The sequence below is a fragment of the Hemitrygon akajei genome, chromosome 1 (genome assembly GCF_048418815.1).
Source record: "Hemitrygon akajei chromosome 1, sHemAka1.3, whole genome shotgun sequence".
NCBI classification, from domain to species: Eukaryota; Metazoa; Chordata; class Chondrichthyes; order Myliobatiformes; family Dasyatidae; genus Hemitrygon; species Hemitrygon akajei.
The window spans coordinates 122,026,923-122,049,895 of NC_133124.1; the positions used below are offsets into that span (position 1 = coordinate 122,026,923).

The 22,973-nt window shown below is 43.7% G+C and overlaps 1 protein-coding gene across 3 annotated transcripts in view; it reads left to right on the top strand.

The window, feature by feature from the left end:
• Positions 1–1,018: 1,018 nt before the first annotated feature.
• txndc5 (thioredoxin domain containing 5) overlaps positions 1,019–22,973 on the top strand; it is a 34,030-nt gene continuing 12,075 nt past the window's right edge. Inside the window, exons 1-7 of one of the 3 annotated variants that reach the window (XM_073051019.1) lie at positions 1,019–1,078; positions 1,183–1,422; positions 4,053–4,202; positions 5,721–5,826; positions 16,470–16,566; positions 19,189–19,304; positions 21,993–22,079. In XM_073051019.1, coding sequence (XP_072907120.1) covers positions 1,247–1,422; positions 4,053–4,202; positions 5,721–5,826; positions 16,470–16,566; positions 19,189–19,304; positions 21,993–22,079 — 732 coding nt within the window. In that variant the 5' untranslated portion in view covers positions 1,019–1,078; positions 1,183–1,246. The other 2 variants (XM_073051009.1, XM_073051028.1) reach the window with 2 other exon arrangements.

The following is a 22,973-nucleotide window of genomic DNA, read 5'->3' on the forward strand; positions in this document are numbered from 1 at the left end:
CCCTGCAAATTAGCCCGGTAGTTTGCCATCAATTGCTTCCTTCTTAGCTCCAAAGGCATTACTCCCAATTCTACCTGTAGGGCTGATACTGGTGATGTTTTAAAAGCCCCACTGCACACTCTCAAAGCCTGAGCCTGAATCACATCCAGTTTCCTTATAAGATACCGAGCTGCTGATCCATATGCTATATTTCCATAGTCCAACACAGATCTCACTAAAGCCACATACATTCTCTTCAACGCTGAACAACCTGCTCCCCATTCCCTACCAGTCAAACATCTCATCACGTTTATTACTTTTTTACATTTCTCCTCAACTTTCCTGATATGGCCTGCCCATGTTAACCGTGAATCAAATGTAACTCCCAGAAATTTAAATGATCCAACCCTTTATAATTCTATCCCATACATCCTCAGCTTTTTCCCTACCTCAATTCTTTTCCTGGTGAAACATACAGTTTGAGTTTTTTCTACTGAAAATCTACATCCCCAATCATAACCCCACTCCACCACTTCATCAATTGCTCCTTGTAGCTTCCTGATTATATGCTCCATATTCCTGCCTCTTTTCCACAAGGCCCCATCATCCGCAAACAGTGACCTACCTATATCCATTGGAACCTTTGTGAAGACATCATTGATCATAATGATGAAAAGAAACGGGCTAATCACACTACCTTGAGGTGTGCCATGTCCCACTATGACCCAATCCGACTTGAATTTTCCTACCAAACAAAAAATCTTTTATCCAATTAAAAATTCTCCCACCAACCCCCATCTTGTGCAGTTTAATTAACAATCCTTCCTTCCACATCATGTCATAGTTTTTTTCTATGTCAAAAAACACTGCAACTACTGACTCTTTATTTGCCTGGGCTCTTATTTCTGTCTCTAACCTTATCACTGAGTCCATGGAATTCCTTCCCTTCCTAAAAGCGCTCTGATAACTTGCCAGCATTCCCAGCGCTCCTCCCTCTGGGACCGAGAGGCATTTGATTGACAAGAGAGGCGTGGCAATTGCGTGGGGGAGGTGGGGAGTGACCATCTGAACTGACGCGAAGCTGTGGTAAAACAGGCAGGTAGTTCCCTTAACCGTCTGCCATTCGTTCATTTTGCGGCTGCTGGTCTGGATTCCACGTAGACTTATTTTTTTATATGTGTATTTTTTAATTTTTGCAGACAGCGGCCGGACTGCCTTCGCTGCCGTTTGTTTATGATATTCTGATTTGCAAGTGCAGTCGGAGAGAATGGCCACACTGAGATTGTCCCTTCCCCTGCTGCTGTCTCTTCTCCTGGGCTATTTGCGGGGCTCTCTGCAAGAATCCGAAGCCGTGGACCAACACAGCAAACACCTCTACGATGCGGACCTCTTCAGCCACGCAGTGCAGACCACCCCTCACTTCATCATGTTCTTTGCGCCCTGGTAAAGTTAGCTTGGCATCTTTAATCTTCTGTTGATTATATCATGTGTTTATTTTGGCAGTGCGGGGGAGTGGATTGCAAACTTTAATGTGGGGATCGAACTCGGGTGACATTCGCATAGGATTCTTTGTAAAAGTACCTAGCAGAGGAAGTCAATATTCAAAGTTCACAACTGGTTCCTGTTCGAAGTAAAATCTCAGGCGGAGTATATAATAGTACATTATTAAGGGAATTATGAAAGGATATATATATATTTGCACGGTAGATTGCTATGCCCATTGTACTGAATTTCATCCTCCACCCATGTGGCCTGCGTGAGCTGTATACGTGGCACCCGAAGAAAAGCAGTGGAAGATCAAGTTACGTAACGTGCTTTTGCAAAAACTGGCCTTTTTGTTTTTAGGGCGAGTGATTTCAGTAGTTATACGTAAACACTGTCTTTGTCAAAGCTGCTCTCAGTGAGTGGTTACGGGTGCAACCATTTAAACTCACTCTGGCAAGAAGTATCATGATGCATAATCCAGACCTTCCTCCCTCTGCACTTCCTGTTAAGTAGACAAACCGTGAAGTTCTTTACTATGAGCCAGGCCGTGCATCACTTCAAACCCCTTTCCTTTCTTCTGCAGTCTAACATTACGACGTTAGAAGAAACCAAATCAATATGTGCTGACTCCTGAAATCTGAAATATGGCGGCATTTTATAATGCAAAATGTAACAATTATTTTGGGTCATAGTTTGCAAACTTTTCCAACACTTTAATACTCGCTGGGAAGAGAATGTTTTGTAGAGATACTTTTCCACCACTATGTCAGTGGAAGTTTTTTAAAAGTATGTTGCTAATCTATTGCATCTTGGAAAAGAGCAACTTTTCATAAACTATTCCTGGTTTTCACTGAAGTTCACTGAAAATTGACCTATTTCAGTTGGCTACAGATTAGTTGTTCCCCTACCTTAGCTTTCAATTGTGGGTCTCTGGAAGGACCTACATCTTAATTTGACCTCAGCAAGTGGTCTGGTGTAAGTGCCCAGCAACTTCAAATTTCTTGGTACAAAGTGCCAAGATGTAAATATCTTCTAGTTGGTTGACTAGAATGAATGCAGAGGTCTTTTGAGTGTTGGCTGGAGTGAACTTGACTTTTATTGTGCAGGCAAAGAAACTCTTTACGGTACTGTTGTAATAGAAATTGTTTTGGGATGGTGTGTACAGTGTGTAAAAAAAAAAAAGAGCACGTGTTCAGCCAAGCATAGTGAATTATTTTAATGGATTTTTGTTGTCATGGAGATGCTTTACAGAATTGGGCCCTTCAGCCCATCATTTGTGTTGTCACTCTGGTTCTATCCTAACCCATTTTGTTCTTTCCGTGTTCCCATTAACTGCCGCACTCCACTTCCCCCAGAATCTACCACTCACCTACATACAGGGGCAGCTTAGAGTGGCCAATTAACCTACCAACACATTTGTGGGGTGTGGGAGGACGCTGGAGCATTCTGGGGAAATGTTTGTGGTTGTAAGGAGGACATGCTAATTCTTTGCAGACAGCACAAGAGATCAGTATTAAACCCTGATCACTGAAGTTGTATCTGCCATTGGTGGGGCCAATGTCCGGCCACTCGGCAACAACTGAGGATGAGAAAGCGGGACGAAGTAATATTTTGAAAGTGGTCAGTAAAAGAGATTTAATGAAATGAGTGACCTGGCAACAAGTCCTTGATCTATTTTCAAGCTGTTGAGATGTTATGGTTTTTTGCTACCTCATTATTAGAGCATCCTTCAGAGTTGAGGCACAAGAGACAGCTGTTGCTGGAATGACAATCTGCTGGAGGAACTCAGCGGGTTGAGCAATATCTGTGGGCGGGGAGGGGGTGGAATTGTTGGCGTTTCATGGTAAAGCTGATGCAGTGGTCCTCGTGCAGGGTTTTGGCCTGAAATCTTGACAATTCCTTTATTTCTCCAACCCCCAGATTCCACTCAACAAGCTGAGTTCCCGTTGATGGCTGTTTGTTCCTTTTAGAGTTGAAGATGCCTTGCTCCCACTCCTGTTCTGTCAGCAGTAAAGACCCTTAAGAATGATCCAGAGAACCCGTCATAAGGTTTTTGAGTGGGTGGGAAAGTGAGGTGACAGGCATCGCCCTTTCCTCCAATTTCACTGGCATCCACATGCTCCTGAGGCAGGGATACAAGGTCCCCAGTTCTTCCCTGGCCCTTTCTACATTCGGAGTGGTCGCGAGGTCAGGAAGTAGCCAAGCTGGCCTGGGTGTTGCATATTCCATGCTGCTTTTGAAAACAATCATTGAAGCATCTTCTCTGCCCACCCACTAATCTCTTGCTTGACCTCAGTCCGTGGCAGAATTGGGTCAGTGTTCAGCCTCTTGGCTGGAGCCCGGACTTTGTAAGCAAATGTAGAATGGAGATGTGTCACTATGGCAACTAAATTTGAGGCTGCTGAAGATGATTGTGAAGTCTGTTACTCAGTGTGTCCTTGCAAATCTAATCCACTGCTGCACGAGAGTGGAACAAGTCTGCCTCTGAAACACGAATGCATGATTAGCACGAGCTTCAGCCTTCAAAACGTAGGTGTGAACACCACCCACTGTAGAGTTTCATTGAGACGTACTGTTTGTTTGTACAGGTGCGGACATTGTCAGAGGCTTCAGTCTACATGGAATGAACTAGGGGACAAGTACAACAACATGGATTCACCTCCACTTAACATTGCTAAAGTTGACTGCACGAAAGACACCAAGATCTGTTCTGATCATGGAGTCCGGGGATATCCTACGTAAGTGTTGGGTTTGGGAGAGGGGCTCCTTTGAAAATATTTTTGGTAAGTATCTTGCAGAACAGGGAGTGGTGGACCATGTGCCACTTAGTTGACTGGTGGTTTGCATTCTCTAAAGCATTATGCTGTTGTCATTATCTGAGGTTTCTTCAGTTCCCAACCTTGCCTTTGAAAGGGGCTAATCAATTGAAGAGGGACTGATTCTGTTTAAGAATCTCCAGCCTGAGCTTTGTTACAGTGACAGTTTGTTTAACACAAATATTTACTGCGTGGAATGAGACTATTTGGCCCATTGAATCCGTACTATCTTTATGTTAGAACAATCCATGATGTCCCTCTTCCCACTGCCCTGCAGAGCCTTTCCTATCAGGTACTTAACAGATCTCTTTTGAAAGCTACAGTTGAATCTGTTATGAAAAGAATCTGGAAAGTTATGCTTTCCAGATTTTAACTGCTGGTTTTTTTTTTAATCCCCCTGTTACTTAAGTTTGTTTATTTTAGATTTGGCCTAGTCCAAAATTATTTCCTACTTATAGAACTAAACAATGGAACTGACACAACATTCTGTTTGAATCCATTCTGTTGATATTATTTTTCTGCAATGCTTGTAGAAGGCTGCTCCCTCTGATGATGAAATGCTCCTTTTGGGCCCCTTATCTAAGAAAAGATGCGCTGGTATTGGTGAGGGTCCAGAGGAGGTTCATGAGAATAATTCTGAGAAGGAAAGGGTTAATGTACGAGGGGCATTTGGTGGCACTGGACTTGTACTCTCTGGAGTTTAGAAGAATGGGGGGGCGGAAGATCCCATTGAAACCTATCAAATATTGAAAGGCCTAGGAAGAGTGAATGTTGGGAGGATGTTTCCTATAGTGGGGGAGTCTAGGATCAAAGGACACACTTCAGACTAGAGGGATTTTCATTTGGAAAAGAGATGAGGAATTTCTTTAACCAGAGGGTGGTGAATCTGTGGAATTCATTGCCACAAATGTTTGTGGAGGCCAAGTCATTGGGTATATTTAAAGTGGAGGTTGATAGATTATTGATTAGTCAGGGTATCAAAGGTACTGGGAGAAGGCAGGAAAATGGGGTTGAGAGAGATAATAAATCAACCGTGATGGAATAGCATAGCAGACATGATGGGCCAAATGACCTAATTCTGCTAGTGTTTCTTACGGTTTTTTCAGCAGTAGATAAGCTTTAGTGATGCAGTATGCACCTTCACTGTTGCATTGTTGGCTCCAATCAACTATCGTAAGTTTAATTGTCAGTCCAAATGTTATCTGTTCACATGTCAACTCTGTTCCTCCACCCCCCCCCCCCCCCCCCCGTTGTCCTAAACAATGACTGTTGAACAATCATGTGGATATTGTAATCTATCTTGGGTACTTCATTTTCCCATTTCAGCTTTGTCCAACATTTGTTAATTGCTCAGTATTTTTGATGCCACTGATAGGCGCATCAGAGGGCTTCTGTGCAGTTTCACTTTTTCTGCAGTCTGTGCTCTCTTTTATTCTCCAGGCTGAAGTTATTCAAACCCAGCCAGGAAGCAGTGAAATATCAGGGGCCTCGGGACCTCCAGTCACTGGAAACCTGGATGCTTCAGACCATGAGTGCTGAACCTGTTGTAAGTCACTCTGATCACGTTTGTATTACAAATGAGAAATAATAATGACCCACGAGAGGTACAATAGCAGAGTGATTCTTTTATTGGACCAGTAATTCGGAGTTCTGGGTTAATGATCCAGACTAAGTTCAAGTCCGAGTACGGCAGTGACACTCAGTTAGTTGACCAATCTGTTAATTGAAATGGATCTGTAAAGGTGACTGGAAGAGTTCACTCATTTTGGAAGGGAATCTGATAATTAGTTCCCTCTACATTAAAGCAATCATATACAGATTAAGTGACCTGGGCTTGCAGTTAGTCGTCATTTTAATTCTCCATCCAATTGCACTCTGATTTATCTGTGTGTCACTTTCCGAAGAGGCCCAATGTACGATTGTAGAACAGTAGCCCTCTTCATTCATTTGCTTTGCTGCCATCCATAATAACTTCTGTCGTTTTGTGTTCATTCATTGCTACATTTGAGCTGATTATTTTCAAGGGTATTCTTCTAAACATTAAAACCTAGCCTGTTTTGGGAAAAAATATAATTTAGAAATTGTGTATATGTAACATGCGAAGAGTTTGCATTGCTTTATTAAACCATTAAGTTTGCTTTCGTTGAATAATTTTGTGGACTCACTGGTTAACAAATGGTGTCCTGGTTTTGAATGTAAGGCCTAGACTCTCTTTAGCTGCTTGTTTCCCTGTGTTCCCTTTCCCACATGTGTATGCATTTAGACATGGCGCCATTTTAACCCCTCAACGAAAGAAAGACATCGACTTCCCTCCCCTCCCACATGAAAAAAAGAAGCAAAAATGCACAAACCCTACTCCCCACCTCTCCCTCGCACAAAAACTAACTGATCACCCACATGGAGAAACAACAACAAGAACATCACATCCCAACCGCGCCCCCACCACCGACACTGACTTCACATTCTAGGACAGGCCTGTCCTATCTCACCAGGATACGAGGCCTACTGGCTTAGCCAACCTGTGGAAGCAGTGTAGCGGGGTGTGGCCGCTGTTGCATGCAAGCAGGCTACTTGGAGCCAGAGGTGAAAGTTTGAATGACTGGTGGGGTCCAAAGGTGAGTGAGTGGCCCCGGAATAGACATGACAGTCCCCTTCACTGAAAGTGCTACCTCTCCCTGGACAACTCATACACCCTTGGGTCTATCTAAAAGCCTGCTAAATGTCACTGTTGCATCTGCTTCTACCATACCCCTGGCTGCCCGTTACTGGTACCTACCACTCTGTGTCAAATGTTTTATTTCAGCATTGTTATCAAGTACAATTGTTTCTTATAAATTACTTCAGTGAAACCTTTTTTTTGTCTCTGGGACTTTTAATATGAAGTACTGGGGATTCTGGTTAATTGGTCTATAATTGGGGAAACCACTTACTTGGGATAACTCTTGAAAACAAGTACTAATTGAGATAATAACTGGGATTCCCTTCATTTATTTGGGACACCATGCCGCTTAATTGGGACATGACACTGTTGCCAAGCAGTGTCCAACTAGCATCAGTCGCGTGAACTTGTGTGGCAGTTAGACACTACACTGCTTAGAGTGAACAGTTTTAAATAGCGTCAGTTGCATGTGTTTGCGTTCAAAAATCAGTGACTTTTGTTTCAGTTAATTGGCGAGAAGTAAGCAGTAAGGCAGTTTAGAATTGTTTTGCTCACTGCGGTTTCGAGCATTCAGGCTTGGAGATGCCAGAAACAGCCGGGAGAGAAAAATGAATCAATTTCACTACTTCAGCAGGGTAGGAGCCATGAAGAATTTGAAGGTATTGACAGTCATCGTGAATGCTACAATAAAAATGGAGATGTGGAGGATGCAATTGTTGAAGGCATTGTATGGAGGCAGTCCATTACTGGCACCGTGCTGATTTTGTTGATTTATAGTCAAATCAAAAGAACACAGCAGCATGTTACTTGTCCGTATTATCTGACGATGCCGTATGAAACCTGTGCAGGAGAGTTTTTAAAGTGAAAAAGCCATTGCACTGGGACTGTTCCGATCTCCTGACCTCAGCATTCCAGGTCCAGTGGTATGAGTAGTCATCAGAAACTGGGGTCTTCCTTGGCTGCAGTGGACAACCATGACTCCTTTGCGTCTCGTCATGCCCTTCGCTCTCCACGAAGTGTGGCAGAGCCTTCCTGGCCGTAGGATCTCACTGTTGATCTCATCCACTGAAGCTAACTTCACATGCTAGTTCTGCCACGTCCCTGTTTTACCAGGGTCTGAGGCTCTCCAGCTCCCTCACCAGTGGGAGCAGTGCACCAGAGTGTGGCTGCTGTCGTACGTAACAACTACTGGGAGCCACAGCTGAGAAATGAGTGTCCAGTGGGGACCAACAGAGAGCGAGCTACCCCAGAATGGACACAACAAGCCCCTTCACTACAGCTGCTACCTGGACACCCCACACACAGCAGTGTACACAAGATTAATTCCTCTGTCGATAACTGTTCGGGACTAATGCACTGTTTTATAGTACTGTAGTGGCATTTGTAGTGTTCTAATTTGTTCAGTATTTTATTTACATAACTTGTTACTCAGTTAAGTGGTAGTTTGTCTTTTCTATATCTTTTCAACTATTTCCATGAAGCTTTGGCTAATTGGAGCAGCTGCTTAATTGGGTCAAAATGTACTGCTCCCAATGTGTCCCAATTAACCAGAATCCACTGAATTTTTATTTGGCCTTTAGTCCAGTCAGATACAGACAATGCAGAATCTTTCTCCCAGGGTCGAAATGTCAAATGCTAGAGGATATGTGTTTAACGTGAGAGGGAGAAAGTTTTTACCGAAACTTTCTGTAAAATATTTTTACAGAATATGGTAAGTGCCTGGATTGTGCTGCTGGGGATGTTGATTCGACCTGGTAACAACTCAGGACGGGTGACAGATCTTAGAAGCCACGAGGATGGAAACAATTTTTTAATGGTGCTATGTAACTAAGAATAACCTGTTAATAATGGTGGTATTCCTATGCGACTGAAGTCTTGTCCTTGAGCATGCGAGTTTGAGTGCTACTGTTGTGAGTAGTTTTGATAGCTCATTTGATATTATCACTGACATTTGGATTGTTCGAAGTCAGTGGAACTGAATTTCTGATGCAGAGTGCAAAACGTAACTGGTCCTTGTTGCACAGTTAATCCATGGAGTGGAGGAGACTGAAGGGTGACCTGACAGTGGTGGACAAACTTCCGAGGAGATGGATGGGATAGATGGTCAGAATCTTTCTTCTCATGGTAGCATGTCTGAACCAAAAGGGCCTAGGTATAAGATGAAAGGTCGGAAAGTTTATAGAGGATCTGTAGAAGAATTGGTTTCATGTGAAGAGTTGGTGGAATCTGAAATGAGAAGATGGTGAAGATGCTTGCGCTCAACAGAGCCGGGTGGTTGAGGGGTAATAACTGTTTCTGAACCTGGTGGTGCGGATCCTGAGGCTCTTGTAGCTTCTTCCTAAGGTTCAGATAGAAGTTTGTAAAATTCCGAGAGGCATAGATAGGCAGAGAAGTATCTTCTTCCCAAGTTTGAAATGACTGATACAAGAGGGCATGCTTTTAAGGTGAGAGGGTAACTTCAAAGGAGATGTGAGGGGTACATTTTTTACATAGAGTGGTAGGTGACTGGGGTGCATTGCCAGGGCTGGTGGTGGAGACTGATAGAATGGAGATATTTGCATAGGCCAAAGAATATGCAAAGAATGGACGGATATGGGCCAGGTGCAAGCAGAGAGGACTCGGTATCATGAGCTTAATCAGTTCAGCACAACTTTGTAGGCCAAGGAGCCTGTTCCTGTGCCTGTACTGATCTTTGTAAGACAGCCAACTTGATTAATTGATTGGACTTGTGTACCAGTTCTTGAGGAAGGCACATGGAAAATAATAGCCAATTAAGGTTTCCTTATATTTTGAGGAAATTCACCAGGTTGTTGCCCTGGGATGGAGCATTTGAGTTAAGGGAAGGGACTAATGAGGCTGCGTTTGTCTTCCTTGGAGTGGGGGATGCTGAAGGGAACTTGAAGTATATAAAATTGAGCAGAAATACATTTGTTTTCTCATAAAAGGGCTGTCTAAAGCTAGAAGGCAGAAGTTTTTAAAGAAGGAGTAAGACATTTAGACGGCATCTGAGGAATATTGTTTTTGACCCAGATGATGGTTTGCATCTGTACCTGAGGGAGTGCTGGAGGTATTTAGAAAGTATCACAACATTTAGGAATTCTTTTAAGGCGCATTTGAATTGCCAAGGGATGGTGAGCTGTGAACTTAGTTCTGGTAAATGGGATTAGCATTGAAGATAATTGATCATCAGCATGGATGTGGTGTATTTCTGAGACTAATGTTGAAGCATATATCTACATTGGACAGTCGCTGGTGGATGGATAAGGAACTCTGGACGCATGAGTTGGGATGTTGTCTTATGGCTGTGCAGATCATTGGTGAGACTGCACCTGAGGTGTTTGTCGTTCTAGTCACTTTGTTATAGGAAGGCCGCAATAAAGCTAGAAACGGGTGCAGAAAGTTCACAAGAATGTTACAGGGACTGGTGGGCTTGAGTTATAAGGAGAGATTGGATAGGTTATGACAGTTCCCCTTAGTAAAGGAGGCTGAGGGATGACTGTGTCGAAGCTTATAGAATCATGAGGGGAATGGATAGGTGGATGGTCTCATCCTTTTTCCCAGGATAGAGGAGTTTAAAACTAGAGAGGACATCAGGAAGATTTTGAGGGGTGGAGATTTAAAGGGGAGCTGAGAGGCAAGTTTATCACAGAGAGGGTCATCAGTATATAGAACAAGTTGCCGGAGGAAGTGGTAGAGGTGGGTGAAATTATGCTTCCAAGACTTTTGGGCAGGTCCGTGGGTAGGAAAGGTTTGAGAGGGATATGAGCCAAATGTGGAGAAGTAGAACTAGCTCAAAAGGCACCTTGGTTGGCATGGATGAGTTGGGCCAAGGGAGTAAGTGTTTCCATAGAATAAAGCTTCCCAACTTTAATAGTTCATTGATAGAGAGGATTTAGGCAGGGGTTCCCAATATTAATGGTATTGGTTCATGCCATAAAAAAGGTTGGGGATCCCTCATTTAGAGAGATATGGGCCAAACACAGGCAGATGGGACCAGCTTACCTTGATCGACATGGACTAGATGGGTTGAGTGGCCTGTTTCTGTGCTGTTTAACTCTGACTCCATGATTAAAAGTTGCATTACTTGAACCTCCAGGATCAGTTCCTTATTTTCAGAGGTTTGTGACTTTATATTTAAAGCAGTAGATTGGGAGGGTGCTGGTTTATCACTGACTGGTACACGTGGCAGTAGTTGAAGCCACTGTAAAATGAATGACAGCAAAACTGGTGAGGTGTACTGGGTGGCAGGGTGCAGTGACTCACGGGTCCGTGTCTAACTTTAGGCTACTGTGGTGTTTAAAATAGCTCTGAGAAACTGCAGTGTGTACAGAACGTGTGAACATCTGGTGCTTGCAAGCTGCTGCTTGGTTGATGAGGTGAAATGGTCCCCTGTGTGAGTTAGTACTTGGTAGAAATTTTCTGACACTAAGGGATTCAATCTTGGTGCTCAGTTACTAGTCTGACCACCCTGTGCCTCCTCTCTTCACTGCTGAAGTAGTCTTGCTCTGAAGATCTCATCTCTTGTTTTGTCTTACCCAGTGGATTTCGTCATTTTAACCACCCTGTTAACTATCTAAGCAGGACAAAGTTGTTACTGTTCTTGTCAGAGTCATGAAGGTTTTGGATTTATTAACTCGAGTTTGGTTTAAGTGAGCAAGTGGGCGGCACTGTAGTATAGCGGTTAGCGTAACGCGTTACAGTACCAGATAGGGGTTCAGTTGCCGTCACTGCCTTGAAGAAGTTTGCGCATTCTTCCCGTGACTGCATGGTCTTCCTTCCAGTGCTCTGGTTGCCTTCCACTTTCCAAAGACATATAGTTAGGGTTCGTAAGTTGTTGGCACAGAAACATGGAGACACTTGCAGGCTGCCCAGCACAATCCTCTCTGATTTGATGCAAACAGTGCATTTCACTGTGTAATTGAATGTACATGTGACGAAGCTCGCCTTTTGTCTTTAAACAGTTCTGTGATAAGTGGCCTGTGCAGAACAGCTGCTTCTCTTTGGATGGGATTTTAAAATGGGTGTTTATCAGGGCAGTCTGTGGAGGTAGATTTTGAGGGTATTGAGGGGCATTGGCAGCACCTCATGAAGCAATGTATTTGGAAATTACTTTGGGAAACAGAGGGCACAACTGAAGGACTAAAGCTGTCACAGGGTGCCATATAGAAGGACAAGACCAAATCAAGCCAGTGACTGGAGAGAAGCCACAGAGTGTCAGGTCATCAAGGTGTAATGCGTGAACGAGGCAAAGCAAGCTGAACTCCCTTTGTAGAACTGAGTTTCTGAACCAGAGAAGGTGACCACTGTGACGCAGCCACTTGGAGTAATGGAAATCTATCCTTACACAATATTTACAGATCACTATCCAAAAATTTGAGATGCAAAGTAAAATTTGCTTTCGTGTGTGTGGAGAAAAATGTAAATACATACAAAAGTTCTCGCAGCTCAAATTTGGCACATCTGACCAAAGATACATTTCAACCTCAGCAGTGTTGGAAGGTTGAACAGAGGGTAGTGTGGAGTGCATTGGAAATGTCAAGTGTAAAGGCAGGGTGATGGCTTCAGCAGCAGAGGAGTTGGGGTGGGAGGTGCAAGGTGGCTGTGGCAAGAGCGATGCAGTGCAGCAGGAGCAGGTCGAGTGGGGTAGGATATTGTCAGAATGCATATATAACTTGGTCCTTATCAGAGGATGTTGGCTTGGGCACCAAACAGATGAGAAATAAGAGGGGCACAAGGTGGATCCTTGGGTAGGTTGGAGGGCCCTGTGTGGGTTTGGGTAGAAGATCCCCAACTCACCTGGTCACGGACTGTGATCTCATCCCTCCAAATCCTGTGCAGCATTTGGTGCCAAACATACACACACAAATTTACTCAGCAAACAAAACGAAACACATCCATCAGCAGTGACCTGGCTTCCAATTCAGAGCTTGGTGGTGAGTCAGTTACTTCCTCATCTTAAAGCATGGTCAATAATAGCAAAGACCCATCAAATGCAAATATTAGCGACCGTGATCGGAGCCACACATTTACAATTGAGCTATGCCAATTCTTAATATGTTTGTAAATAAAAAAGGGGGAAAGAAAATGGATATACTGGAGCCTAGACCAGGGCCTTAGTGATAGAGACAACCATTCTGAATCAGAAGATTTATTTAGACAACAGCATAATCTTGGCTCAGTAAGTGTTAAGGAACTGTTTGCAACATACGTTTTAAAAATATCAATGCTGAATACAACAGTTTTGGGTATCATAATGACATCCACTGCAGGAACAAGTATGCTGGTGATGAGATGCTTCCAGTCATAAAAGCAACTCTCCACCATCACCCTCCAGCTCATAAAACTGAGCCGATTTGAATCCAAATTGTTTTGAATCTCATGGACTCTAGGTTAGGACTTTATTTCTCGGAACGTAGAAGATTGAGGGGAGATTTGATAGAGGTCTACAAACTTATGAGCGGCATAGATAGGGTGAGTGCAAGCAGGCTTTTTCCACTGAGGTTGGGTGGTACTACAGCTAGAGGTCATGGGTTAAGGGTGAAAGGTGAAAAGTTTAAGGGGAACATGAGGGGAAACTTCTCGAAGGTCGTGAGAGTGTGTGGAACGAGCTGCCAGCACAAGTGGTGTATGCGAGCTCGATATCAACGTCTAAGGGAGGTTTGGATAGGTACATGGATGGTGGGGGTATGGAGGGCTGTGGTAGCAATTTAAATGACTCAGCATGGATCAGATGGGCCAAAGGGTTTGCTTCTGTGCTGTACTTTTCTATGACTCTAACCTTTTGGATGACTCTTTCATATTGAACTCTGAAAGTATCTGGTTTTGGCCGCAAGTGACTCCAGTCCCACACTAAATCTTTGACTTCAAGGCCACTTCAGAAGGCAGTGAGTCAGATGCATCAAACATGTACCAATAAACAGCTCAGCTAATGAGAGACAAGAACCAGAGCCCATGTGTTGACCTGTGATAAAAAGACAGGGTATTCACGAAATTAAGGGAGATGAAGCAGGTGGGATTGATGTAATTGGTTAGATGGGTCAACACAGGCATGATGGGCTGAAAGGACTGTTCATGTATTGTACTGCTCTGCTTTCTACAGCACACCCACAGTGGAAAATGGCTACTTTCTTGCTGTCAAATTGGTATTTGCGAGCAGTTTTGTCTCCTTGATAGCGCTCTTTGGAGCAGCACGCTTCCCTTAATCTGTTACTGAAAGTGCTCCTCTGTTCAGCCAAGGTGGCATGCAGAGGGTGAGAAACATTGTCCAGAATTAGCCAGGATTCTCCATAGGGTCTTTTTTTCTACCACAGCCTCCAGTGTGTCCAGTTTGACTCCTGTAACAGAACCAGCCTTTCTAATCAGTTTTTTGAGCCTGTTTGAGCACACCACCATATAGAAGATTATACTGGCGACAACAGATCAGTAGAACATGTAAAGGAGAGGCCTGCATACTCCAAATGGCATTATTCTCCTCAGGAAGTAGAGGCGACTCTGGCCCTTATTGTACACAGCCTCTGTGTTGATGCTCCACTCAAGTCTGTCATCCAGGTGCCCCACCAGGTACTTGTAGGTCCTCACCACATCCACGTCCTCACCATCAATATTAACAGGGAGCTGTGCAGGCTTAGTCTTCCTAAAGACCATCTCACCATTTCCTTTGTCTTACTGATGCTGAGCTGCAGATGATTCAGCTTGTACCATTTGACAAAGTCCTCCACCAGGGCCCTGCATTCATCCTCCTGTCCTCCCTTTGTACACCCGACTAGTCATCAGAGAACTTCTGCAGGTGACATGACTCAGTGTTGTATCTAAAATCCGAGGTATACAGGGTAAACAGGAAGGGAGCCAGTACAGTCCCTTGTGGGGCCCTAGTGCTGCTTATAGCCATGCCTGACACACAGTTCTGAAGCCGCACAAACTGTGGTCTGCCGGTCAGGTAGTTCATTATCCAAAATACAATGGAAGTTCCAGCCTGCATTGAACAGAGCTTTTCCCCCAGCAATGAAGGCTGTATGGTATTGAAGGCCCTTGAGAAATCAAAACAACATGACCCTCACAGTGCTCTCCTGCTTATCCAAATGGGAGTAGACTCTGTTCAGCAGGTAGATGACAGCATCGTCAACTCCAGTGTGCTCCTGGTAGGTAAAATGCAGGGGATTGAGGGCTGGTCTAACCAGGGGTTGGAGGTGAGCCAGGACCAGCCTCTCTAGGGTCTTCTTGATGTGTGAGGTCAGGGCCACTGGCCCGTAGTCATTCAAGACTTTCAGTTGACCCTTCTTAGGTACTGGGACATGATGTTTTCAACAGAGTCAGGACACTTTCCAGGCTGAGACTCAGATTGAAAATGCGCTGGAGAACTCCACACAGCTGCTCAGCACTCTCCTTCAGGAACTTGGGGTTCACACCATCCAGACCCAATGCTTTTCCCAGAGCCCTTCTCACCTGCTCAGTGGTGAAGGTGACTCCATGATCACAGGGGAGTTGGCAGGTGGAGTCTGGGGGAGGTGAAAATTGGGATGATAGCAGTTGGCATGTGGAGGGGAGGATGGTAGGTGCAGGGCAAGGAGGGGATGAAGAGTGATAACCTGTTTTGCTCATCCATGAGGAGGAGGGGAGGGGTTGGTGCTGAGGGAGCATTGGGTGCCTCGGCACCTGGACTGGAGTACTGAGGAGGTGGTGAACAGGAGGGCAATTGTCAAACCTATTGAAGAATTGGTTTAACTCATTAGCCCATTCATGGTTGCATTCCAAGGTTCTACAGCTAGGCTGATTGAAGCCATTGATGTTCTTCATGCCTTTCCACACCTCCCATGTGCTACTCTGGCCAAGCTTGTTCACCAGCTCTCTCCTGTATTCCTCTGTAGCCACCTTGATCTTCTCCTTTACCTTCTTTAGATCACTTTTGACACATGGTTTGTTGTTAGGGAAGCAGCGAGCAGTCCTTGATGGCATTACAATGTCCACACAGAAGTTGATGTAGCAATCAGTAAGTCCGTTAATGTCCTTCCCATATGGTTCACAAAGCACATTCCAGTCAGTAACCTCAAAGCAGCCCTTCAAGACCTTGATGGCCTCTGGAGACCATTTCTTTACTATCTTGGTGGTAGCTAGCTGTTGCTGTACTTTGGGTTTATACAAGGGCATGAGGTGAACCAGGTTGTGATCTGATCTTCCAAGTGAGGGTAGAGCTGTGGAGCTGTATGCATCTTTAATATTTGCATACAAGAGATCCGGTATTTCATTTTCTCTTGTATAACACTTGACAAACTTCAGATCATTCTTACCCTCGGCCATTAGACTCTATAATGAGTCAACTTATAGCCAGGGAAGTGATGTCTGCTCCTGTTAGACTTCTGGAGGTAACTTATTTTTTAAAAAATTTTCTTCCTTCTAATATTTGTATATCTGTGCACTTGTAATGCTATTGTGACACTGCAATTTCCTTTGGAATCAATGAGGTATCTACCTAATTGTAAAGTGTGATTTACTTATTTAGTGGTTATAAACCCAAGGTATTTTACTCTCTTTAGCAGACTGAATCAAAGCAGGAATCTTCCACAGTCCCAGAAACCAAGCAGGGCTTGTATGAACTCTCAGCCAACAACTTCAAGTTACACACTGGACAAGGTCTATTCTACACCAGGCTAAGTCTTATGTTTCTATATATGTGCTTTAGATGTATCAACCAATTTAAAAGAAAGCTGGTGCTAGCAATTCCCCCTTACAACATTGGTTATCAATTCCTCTTAGATAAAAAAAATGTTTGTTGCACTTATTGCTATCTGAAACATTCTTTTAAATGTAGTATGGAATCGTCTGAATAATTCTTAGCTCAATTCGTATAGAGACATTGTTGTTTGAATATGAATATTGAGAAGGTCATAATGAAAGTAAAGGTGTGCTCATCATTCCTTCTTTGGGAAGAAGGATTTGCAACACTCCTCTGTAATTTTGGATGATCTGGTGAGACCACTTCAGCTGATGTAGTCTGCTGAAGTGTGTACTGTGTAACTTGTCAACTGCCTCTCGACACCAAGGTCTTGGGTTGCAGGGAACTATAAATGGCACACTGCTGTTAATGTGCTGTGGCTGTAGCTTGCTTAGTCTTAAGGACAGATTGCAGTACTTAATCAAAGGTCTCCCCAAATAAATATTCCATTTGGGTCAACAAGAATACCATTAGCTCCAAGTTCCTCAACAAACATCTTGATTTGAGAGTATACCATGTTTTCTCCATTGGCGTTGTGTCAGGATCTTGGAGTGAAGTACAGTTGGAGCATCTTCACCACGCCAACAACAGTAGTGTGAGAATGTGGTCCCTTCCTTAAGCACGTAAGGATACCAACCTTGCTAGGAATGCTTGTATCTTGAATCAATAAGCTCCCAGCTTTCTACACTTGTGATGATGACAAGTAAAAATGTTTGCAAATCAAGTGTTTGGAATTGCAAGTTCCCTGGTGAAAGCACATACAGTGCTTTGTAAAGGTTTCAGCTGCAATCTGTTACTCACATAAATGAGAATTGCAACAAGGGATTTTGATCAATTTAACTGGTGTTTTTATTTGTGAATCACATGCTCATTTTTCACAGTAGAGCAGGGGAAATTGTAAAGCATGAAAATCTTAAAAATTGAAAAACTGGTATGTCAGTAGTTCAAAGCTGTTGATGCCCGTTTGCTCATTATGTAGTTCACCCACCTTTCACAGGTATTGCAGCTAGTAGTCTTTTTAGATAAATCTCTATTAGCTTTGCACGATGTGATGAAGCAAGATTTGCCCATCCTTCTGTGAAAAATTGCTCAAGTTATTTGGGGAGTGGCAGTGGACAGCAATCTTGAGGTCTTGCAAGAGATGTTTGATTGGGTTAAGGTCAAGACTCTGACTGGGCCACTCAAAGGCATCAATGTTCTTCATTTGAAGCCATTCTGTTGTTGTTCTGGCTGTGTGCTTTTTCTCGATTATTGTCTTGCTGAAAGTCAAACTTCCTCCCCAATTTAAACTTCCAGGCAGAGGCTAGCAGGTTTTTGCCCAGCATCTTTCTGCATTCATCTTCCCATCAATCCTGACCAAATATCCAGTCCCTGCTGCTGAAAAGCACCCCCAAAGCATGATGCTACCTTCACCATACTTTACAATGGTGTTATCTGCTGACGCTCAGTATTTACACCACACAGACTGCTTAGTGTTGAGGCCAAAAAGTTCCACTTTAGTTTCATCTGACCACAGGACCTTCTTCCACATCTTTACAGTAGCTTCTAAGCAACACTTCACAAAGTACACTGCAGATGTTGTGGTCAAATCAACTTGTACAAACAAGCTGGATCAACTCAGCAGGTCGGGCAGTATCCATTGAAATCAAAGCTTTACAAAGTATTGACAGGCAAGGGTATGATTTTTTTTAAAGCCAGAGATTCGTCCTTGTCACTCTTCCATAAATACTATTTTTTGTGCAATGAACTTCATCTCCAGTGGCAGCCTCTGACTACTGTAGCTCACTTAGAGTAACTATTGGTGTCACAGTAGCCTCTCTTACAGGTGCCATTCTTCTCTGGTGACTAAGTTTAGAGGGATGGACTAACCTAGGCAGTGTGGCTGTGGTTTCATAATTTTTCATCACACAGTTGACAGCACTGAGCTCCACGGTATGTTTAGTGCCTTTTGAGGTGGTCTTGTAGCCTTCTCCAGATTTGTGCTTCTCTCTATTATTTCCCTGGTTTGCCTCGAAAGCTCTTTTGTCTTCATTTTGGTTTGGTCTGTTGAAAGTCTATGTACCCTACTGTTGGTCCTTGCAGAGAGAGGGAGTATTTATTCAGGTGATCCTCCCAATTTTCCACATCAACAAATTGGGTGAGTTGGTAAGGTAAATACAGCATTCTACCTGAAGGAATTTAGCATAACAATTACAAAGGGGATGAATACTTTTCAGCCTACAGTTCTGATTTTTACTTTTTAGTAAATTGTTGGCAGGTTTTCGTTTGATTTGACATGATGCACAATGTTCTGTAGATTTGCTCAAAAAAATCCCATTTCAATATATTTTTAATTTAGAAACTGAGACAGTAAAATGTGAACATAGTTGTGGGGGCTAAATACTTCTTAAGGCACTGTATTTGGTTTACAAGAGAAAGGTAAATGTTTTAAAAAAATTCTTAATTTTACAACTTTCGTCTAAATTCTCAGCAAGAACACATTGACTGTTATGTCTTATTTAATAACAATCTCCGTAACTGCTAATAAAATTCTTTTCTAGGCTTTCACTTCATCAAGTTCTTTGCTCCGTGGTGCGGACACTGCAAGGCTTTGGCCCCAGCGTGGGAACAGTTGGCAGCGGCCTTCGAGCATTCTGACAGTGTGAAAATTGGCAAGGTGGGAGCATTGAGAGGAACAAGAAAGAGCTTTTCTGGATAGGTTTAGAAAAGAACGCCTGGCACGTGGCCGTGCTCAGTAGATTGTGGGGTGAGAAGAAATACCTGGGCTCGGAGAACACAGTCTTGTAGACAAAAATCTGATCCATACAATATAAAATAAACCCAAGGTACTGTGGGTGCAAAGTTCACAGCCGCTTATCTTCCTGCCTCTGTTTGATGACTATAGCTCTATTGAACCAAAGTAAGGATTTGGAGTGAGCGCAAGAAATAGCCAAGTAAGCCCACTGTAGTTAGTCCTGGGTGTTTGTTTTACCTAGAGATCTGGAAGCACTCAAGGATGCATTGCTTTTCAGTATTTGGATGGATTATCATTCCCAATACTACTGTGTGCGGTACTCTTAAAAAATCTTCACTGTCACTTGCTTTAGAAGACCATTAGATGAAGAAGTCAACTGAAAATCTAATTTCACTCAAGATGTACAAAGTCAATTCCATTGGCCAGGGTTTTGGTTCTTAGAAGCACAATTGATTCAGTGAGGGAATTCTGAAGTTAAAGGGAAGTCCCACTGTGAGCCTGATGGTGGAGAGCACAGGCTGAGTTCTTTCAGAGCAACTTCAAGTAAGTTTTATGACTGCTTCTTCTTAAGCAGTCGTTCGGGATCAAGCATTTGCTTGGCCTCTTGGTCGCCTCTGAACCCACAAAGGCACCAGGGACCATTCCACATAAGGTAGCAGGGAGGTAGCTAGTTGGCTGGTGAGGTGGTGTGACTCTGCTGCTTGAGTTCTCCTGATGCATAACCCTGCAGTTCCTAATGCCACTCTGACTGCTTTTCACACAACAACTCACACAAAATGCTGGTGGAACACAGCAGGCCAGGCAGCATCTACAGTGAGAAGCGCTGTCGACGTTTCGGGCCGAGACCCTTTGTCAGGATCTGTCCTGACGAAGGGTCTCGGCCCGAAACGTCGACAGCGCTTCTCCCTATAGATGCTGCCTGGCCTGCTGTGTTCCACCAGCATTTTGTGTGTGTTGTCGTTTGAATTTCCAGCATCTGCAGATTTCCTCGTGTTTGCTGACTGCTTTTCCTCTGCTTTCACTAGCCATGGGCCCAAGATTCCCAGGAGTCAGTGGGATTGTGGAATTGCCTCGAGGCTTTGAGCACATCCATCAATCATGAACATAATAGGAAGAGTAGGCCATCTGGCCCATCGAGCCTGCTCTGCCATTCAATAAGATCATGGCTGGTCTGGCCATGGACTCAGCTCCACCTACTTGCCTTTTCCGCATAACCCTTAATTCCCCTACTATGCAAAAATTTATCCAGTCTTGTCTTAAATATATTTACTGAGGTATCCTCCACTGCTTCAATGGGAAGAGAATTCCAAAGATTCACCACTCGCTGGGAAAAGCAGTTCCTCCTCATCTCCATCCTAAATCTACTCCCCTGAATCTTGAGGCTATGTCCCCTTGTTCTAGTCTCACCTTCCAGTGGAAACAACTTTCCTGCCTCTATCTTATCTATCCCTTTCATAATTATAGATGTCTCTGTAAGATCTCCTCTCATCATTCTGAATTCCAGTGAGTCCAATCCCAGGCAACTTAATCTCTCCTCATAGTCTAACCCCCTCACCTCTAAATTAATCTGGTGAACCTCCTCTGCACCGCCTCCAGAACCGCATGCAGTACTCCGGTGCGGCCTCACCAGTGTCCTGTACAGTTGCAGCACTCCCTCCCTGCTCTTAAATTGAGTCCCTCTACAATGAAGGCCACATTCCTCTTGCCGCCTTGATAGCCCACTGCACCCGCAAACCAACCTTTTGTGAAAGGTTGTGAAGGTTTTTTGTGAAAGAAAAGCTACTTTCCTGCAACCGTTAAGCTCTTGAACCAGCCTGCACAATCACCACCCAAGTGTAGCCAAACCATGACCGCATTGCACTACAATGGACTTGATGCTTTTTGTGTTTTTAATTGTGTACTCTCTTGTAGAAATTGTGTATGATTTGCTTCTCTTGCAATCATGTATCTGAGTGTATGTGCCTGAGATGTTGCAAGAAAATTTTTCATTGCATGTAACAGCAAACTTGACTTTGACTAAGCTCAGCTTTGGTTTGGCAAAGGATACCGATGTTGGTTCAGTTATGCTTAAAATGAATTTGGCCAAAGTGGGGTTGGTGTAATTTTTCTAGTGCTTTGAGATGCCTGCTGTAGGTAGACCAAACCTCAGAAGCACTGAGGAGAGCAGAGATCGTTGTATCTTGCATGTCATCCTAAGATTCCAGAGTCAGTGATATTTGCCAGGGTTATAGATTTAAACTAAGAATACTTTAGATAAGAGGGTCTGAAGAGAATAATTTTATTCAAAACGCTGCAGGTGACAACACGTAACCCTCTTGACGGCACTGTGGTGGAAACAGAATTGGATAGGCACTTGTGAGTAATGGGTTGTAGGGAAAGAGAAGAGTAATTAGCAGGGAATGGATTTCTTAGGACGCAGTATGAGCTGAAAGGTCTCCTTGCTGGAATGGTTCTTTCCTTGAGGTAATTGAATGTTAGGGACTGTGTGATTAAAGCTAATCAGCAAGTGAGCAGAGTTAGTGACAGTTGGGGAAAACAAGGATACGCACACTTTGAAGCGGTATTGCTGCAGCACATGAGGGTGCTGATTCTGTTCTGATCTTTTCCCAGGTTGACTGCACCCTCCATCAGCAGCTGTGCTCTGATAGCCAGGTGCGAGGATATCCCACACTGCTCTGGTTCAAGGATGGCGAAAAGGTAAGTTCTTCGCTTCCTTCCTTGCCTGGTCCAGTAACATGCTGGTCTCTGAAGCTCATTAAATTTAGCATTGCTGGGAAATCTACTATTTGTCGAAAATGATAAAATCGTTCTATGAAAGTAGACAGGTGTTTAAAGTTTCCTGATGCCTTCCCCTCCTTTGTTCTTTCTCACTTTCAGTTTGGTTGGAGGGTGCAAGGTGAAATCCTGCAGCAAATTCTGTCATATTCTGAGAATGTTTATAGTGGTGGTCAAGGGAGGGGAAATTCCTGAAAATGGTTGTCTTGAGATCAAGCCCATTTTTCCTTGTGTTTTTTTTAATTCACAGTCACACCTAAAAGTGATATTTGTGTGTTTTGAAATGTTGCACCCAATTCCCAATGAAGTTCTATCCCTTGTGAAATGGGACCAGGCGCTTAGAACAGTACAGCATAGGAACAGTCCCATCTGCCTACGAAGCTTGTACTGACCAATGAACCTAATTCCATCTACCTGCACATGAACCATATCCCTCCATTCCCTGCCTGTGTCTCTCTAAATAACACTTTATCGCCACTATCACATCTGCATGTGTTCCAGGCGTCCACCACTCTGTATTTAAAAACACTCACACACATTTGGCCTGCACATCTCCCTTAAGCTTTCCCCCTCCTGCCTTAAAACTGTAAATCTCAAAATTTTATTAACTTCCAACAGGTCTCCTCTCAGCCTTCGGTGTGCCAGAGAAAACAGCCTATGTCTGTCCAGCATCGCCTTTATAGCTAATATTCTTTAATCTTGGGAGATTCTGGTAACCCCACCCCCAATGGCTCCTTTTCCATGTCCTCCACACCCTCCTGTAATAGGGTGACCAGAATTGAACCTGATACCCCAAATGTGACCTAACTAGGGCTT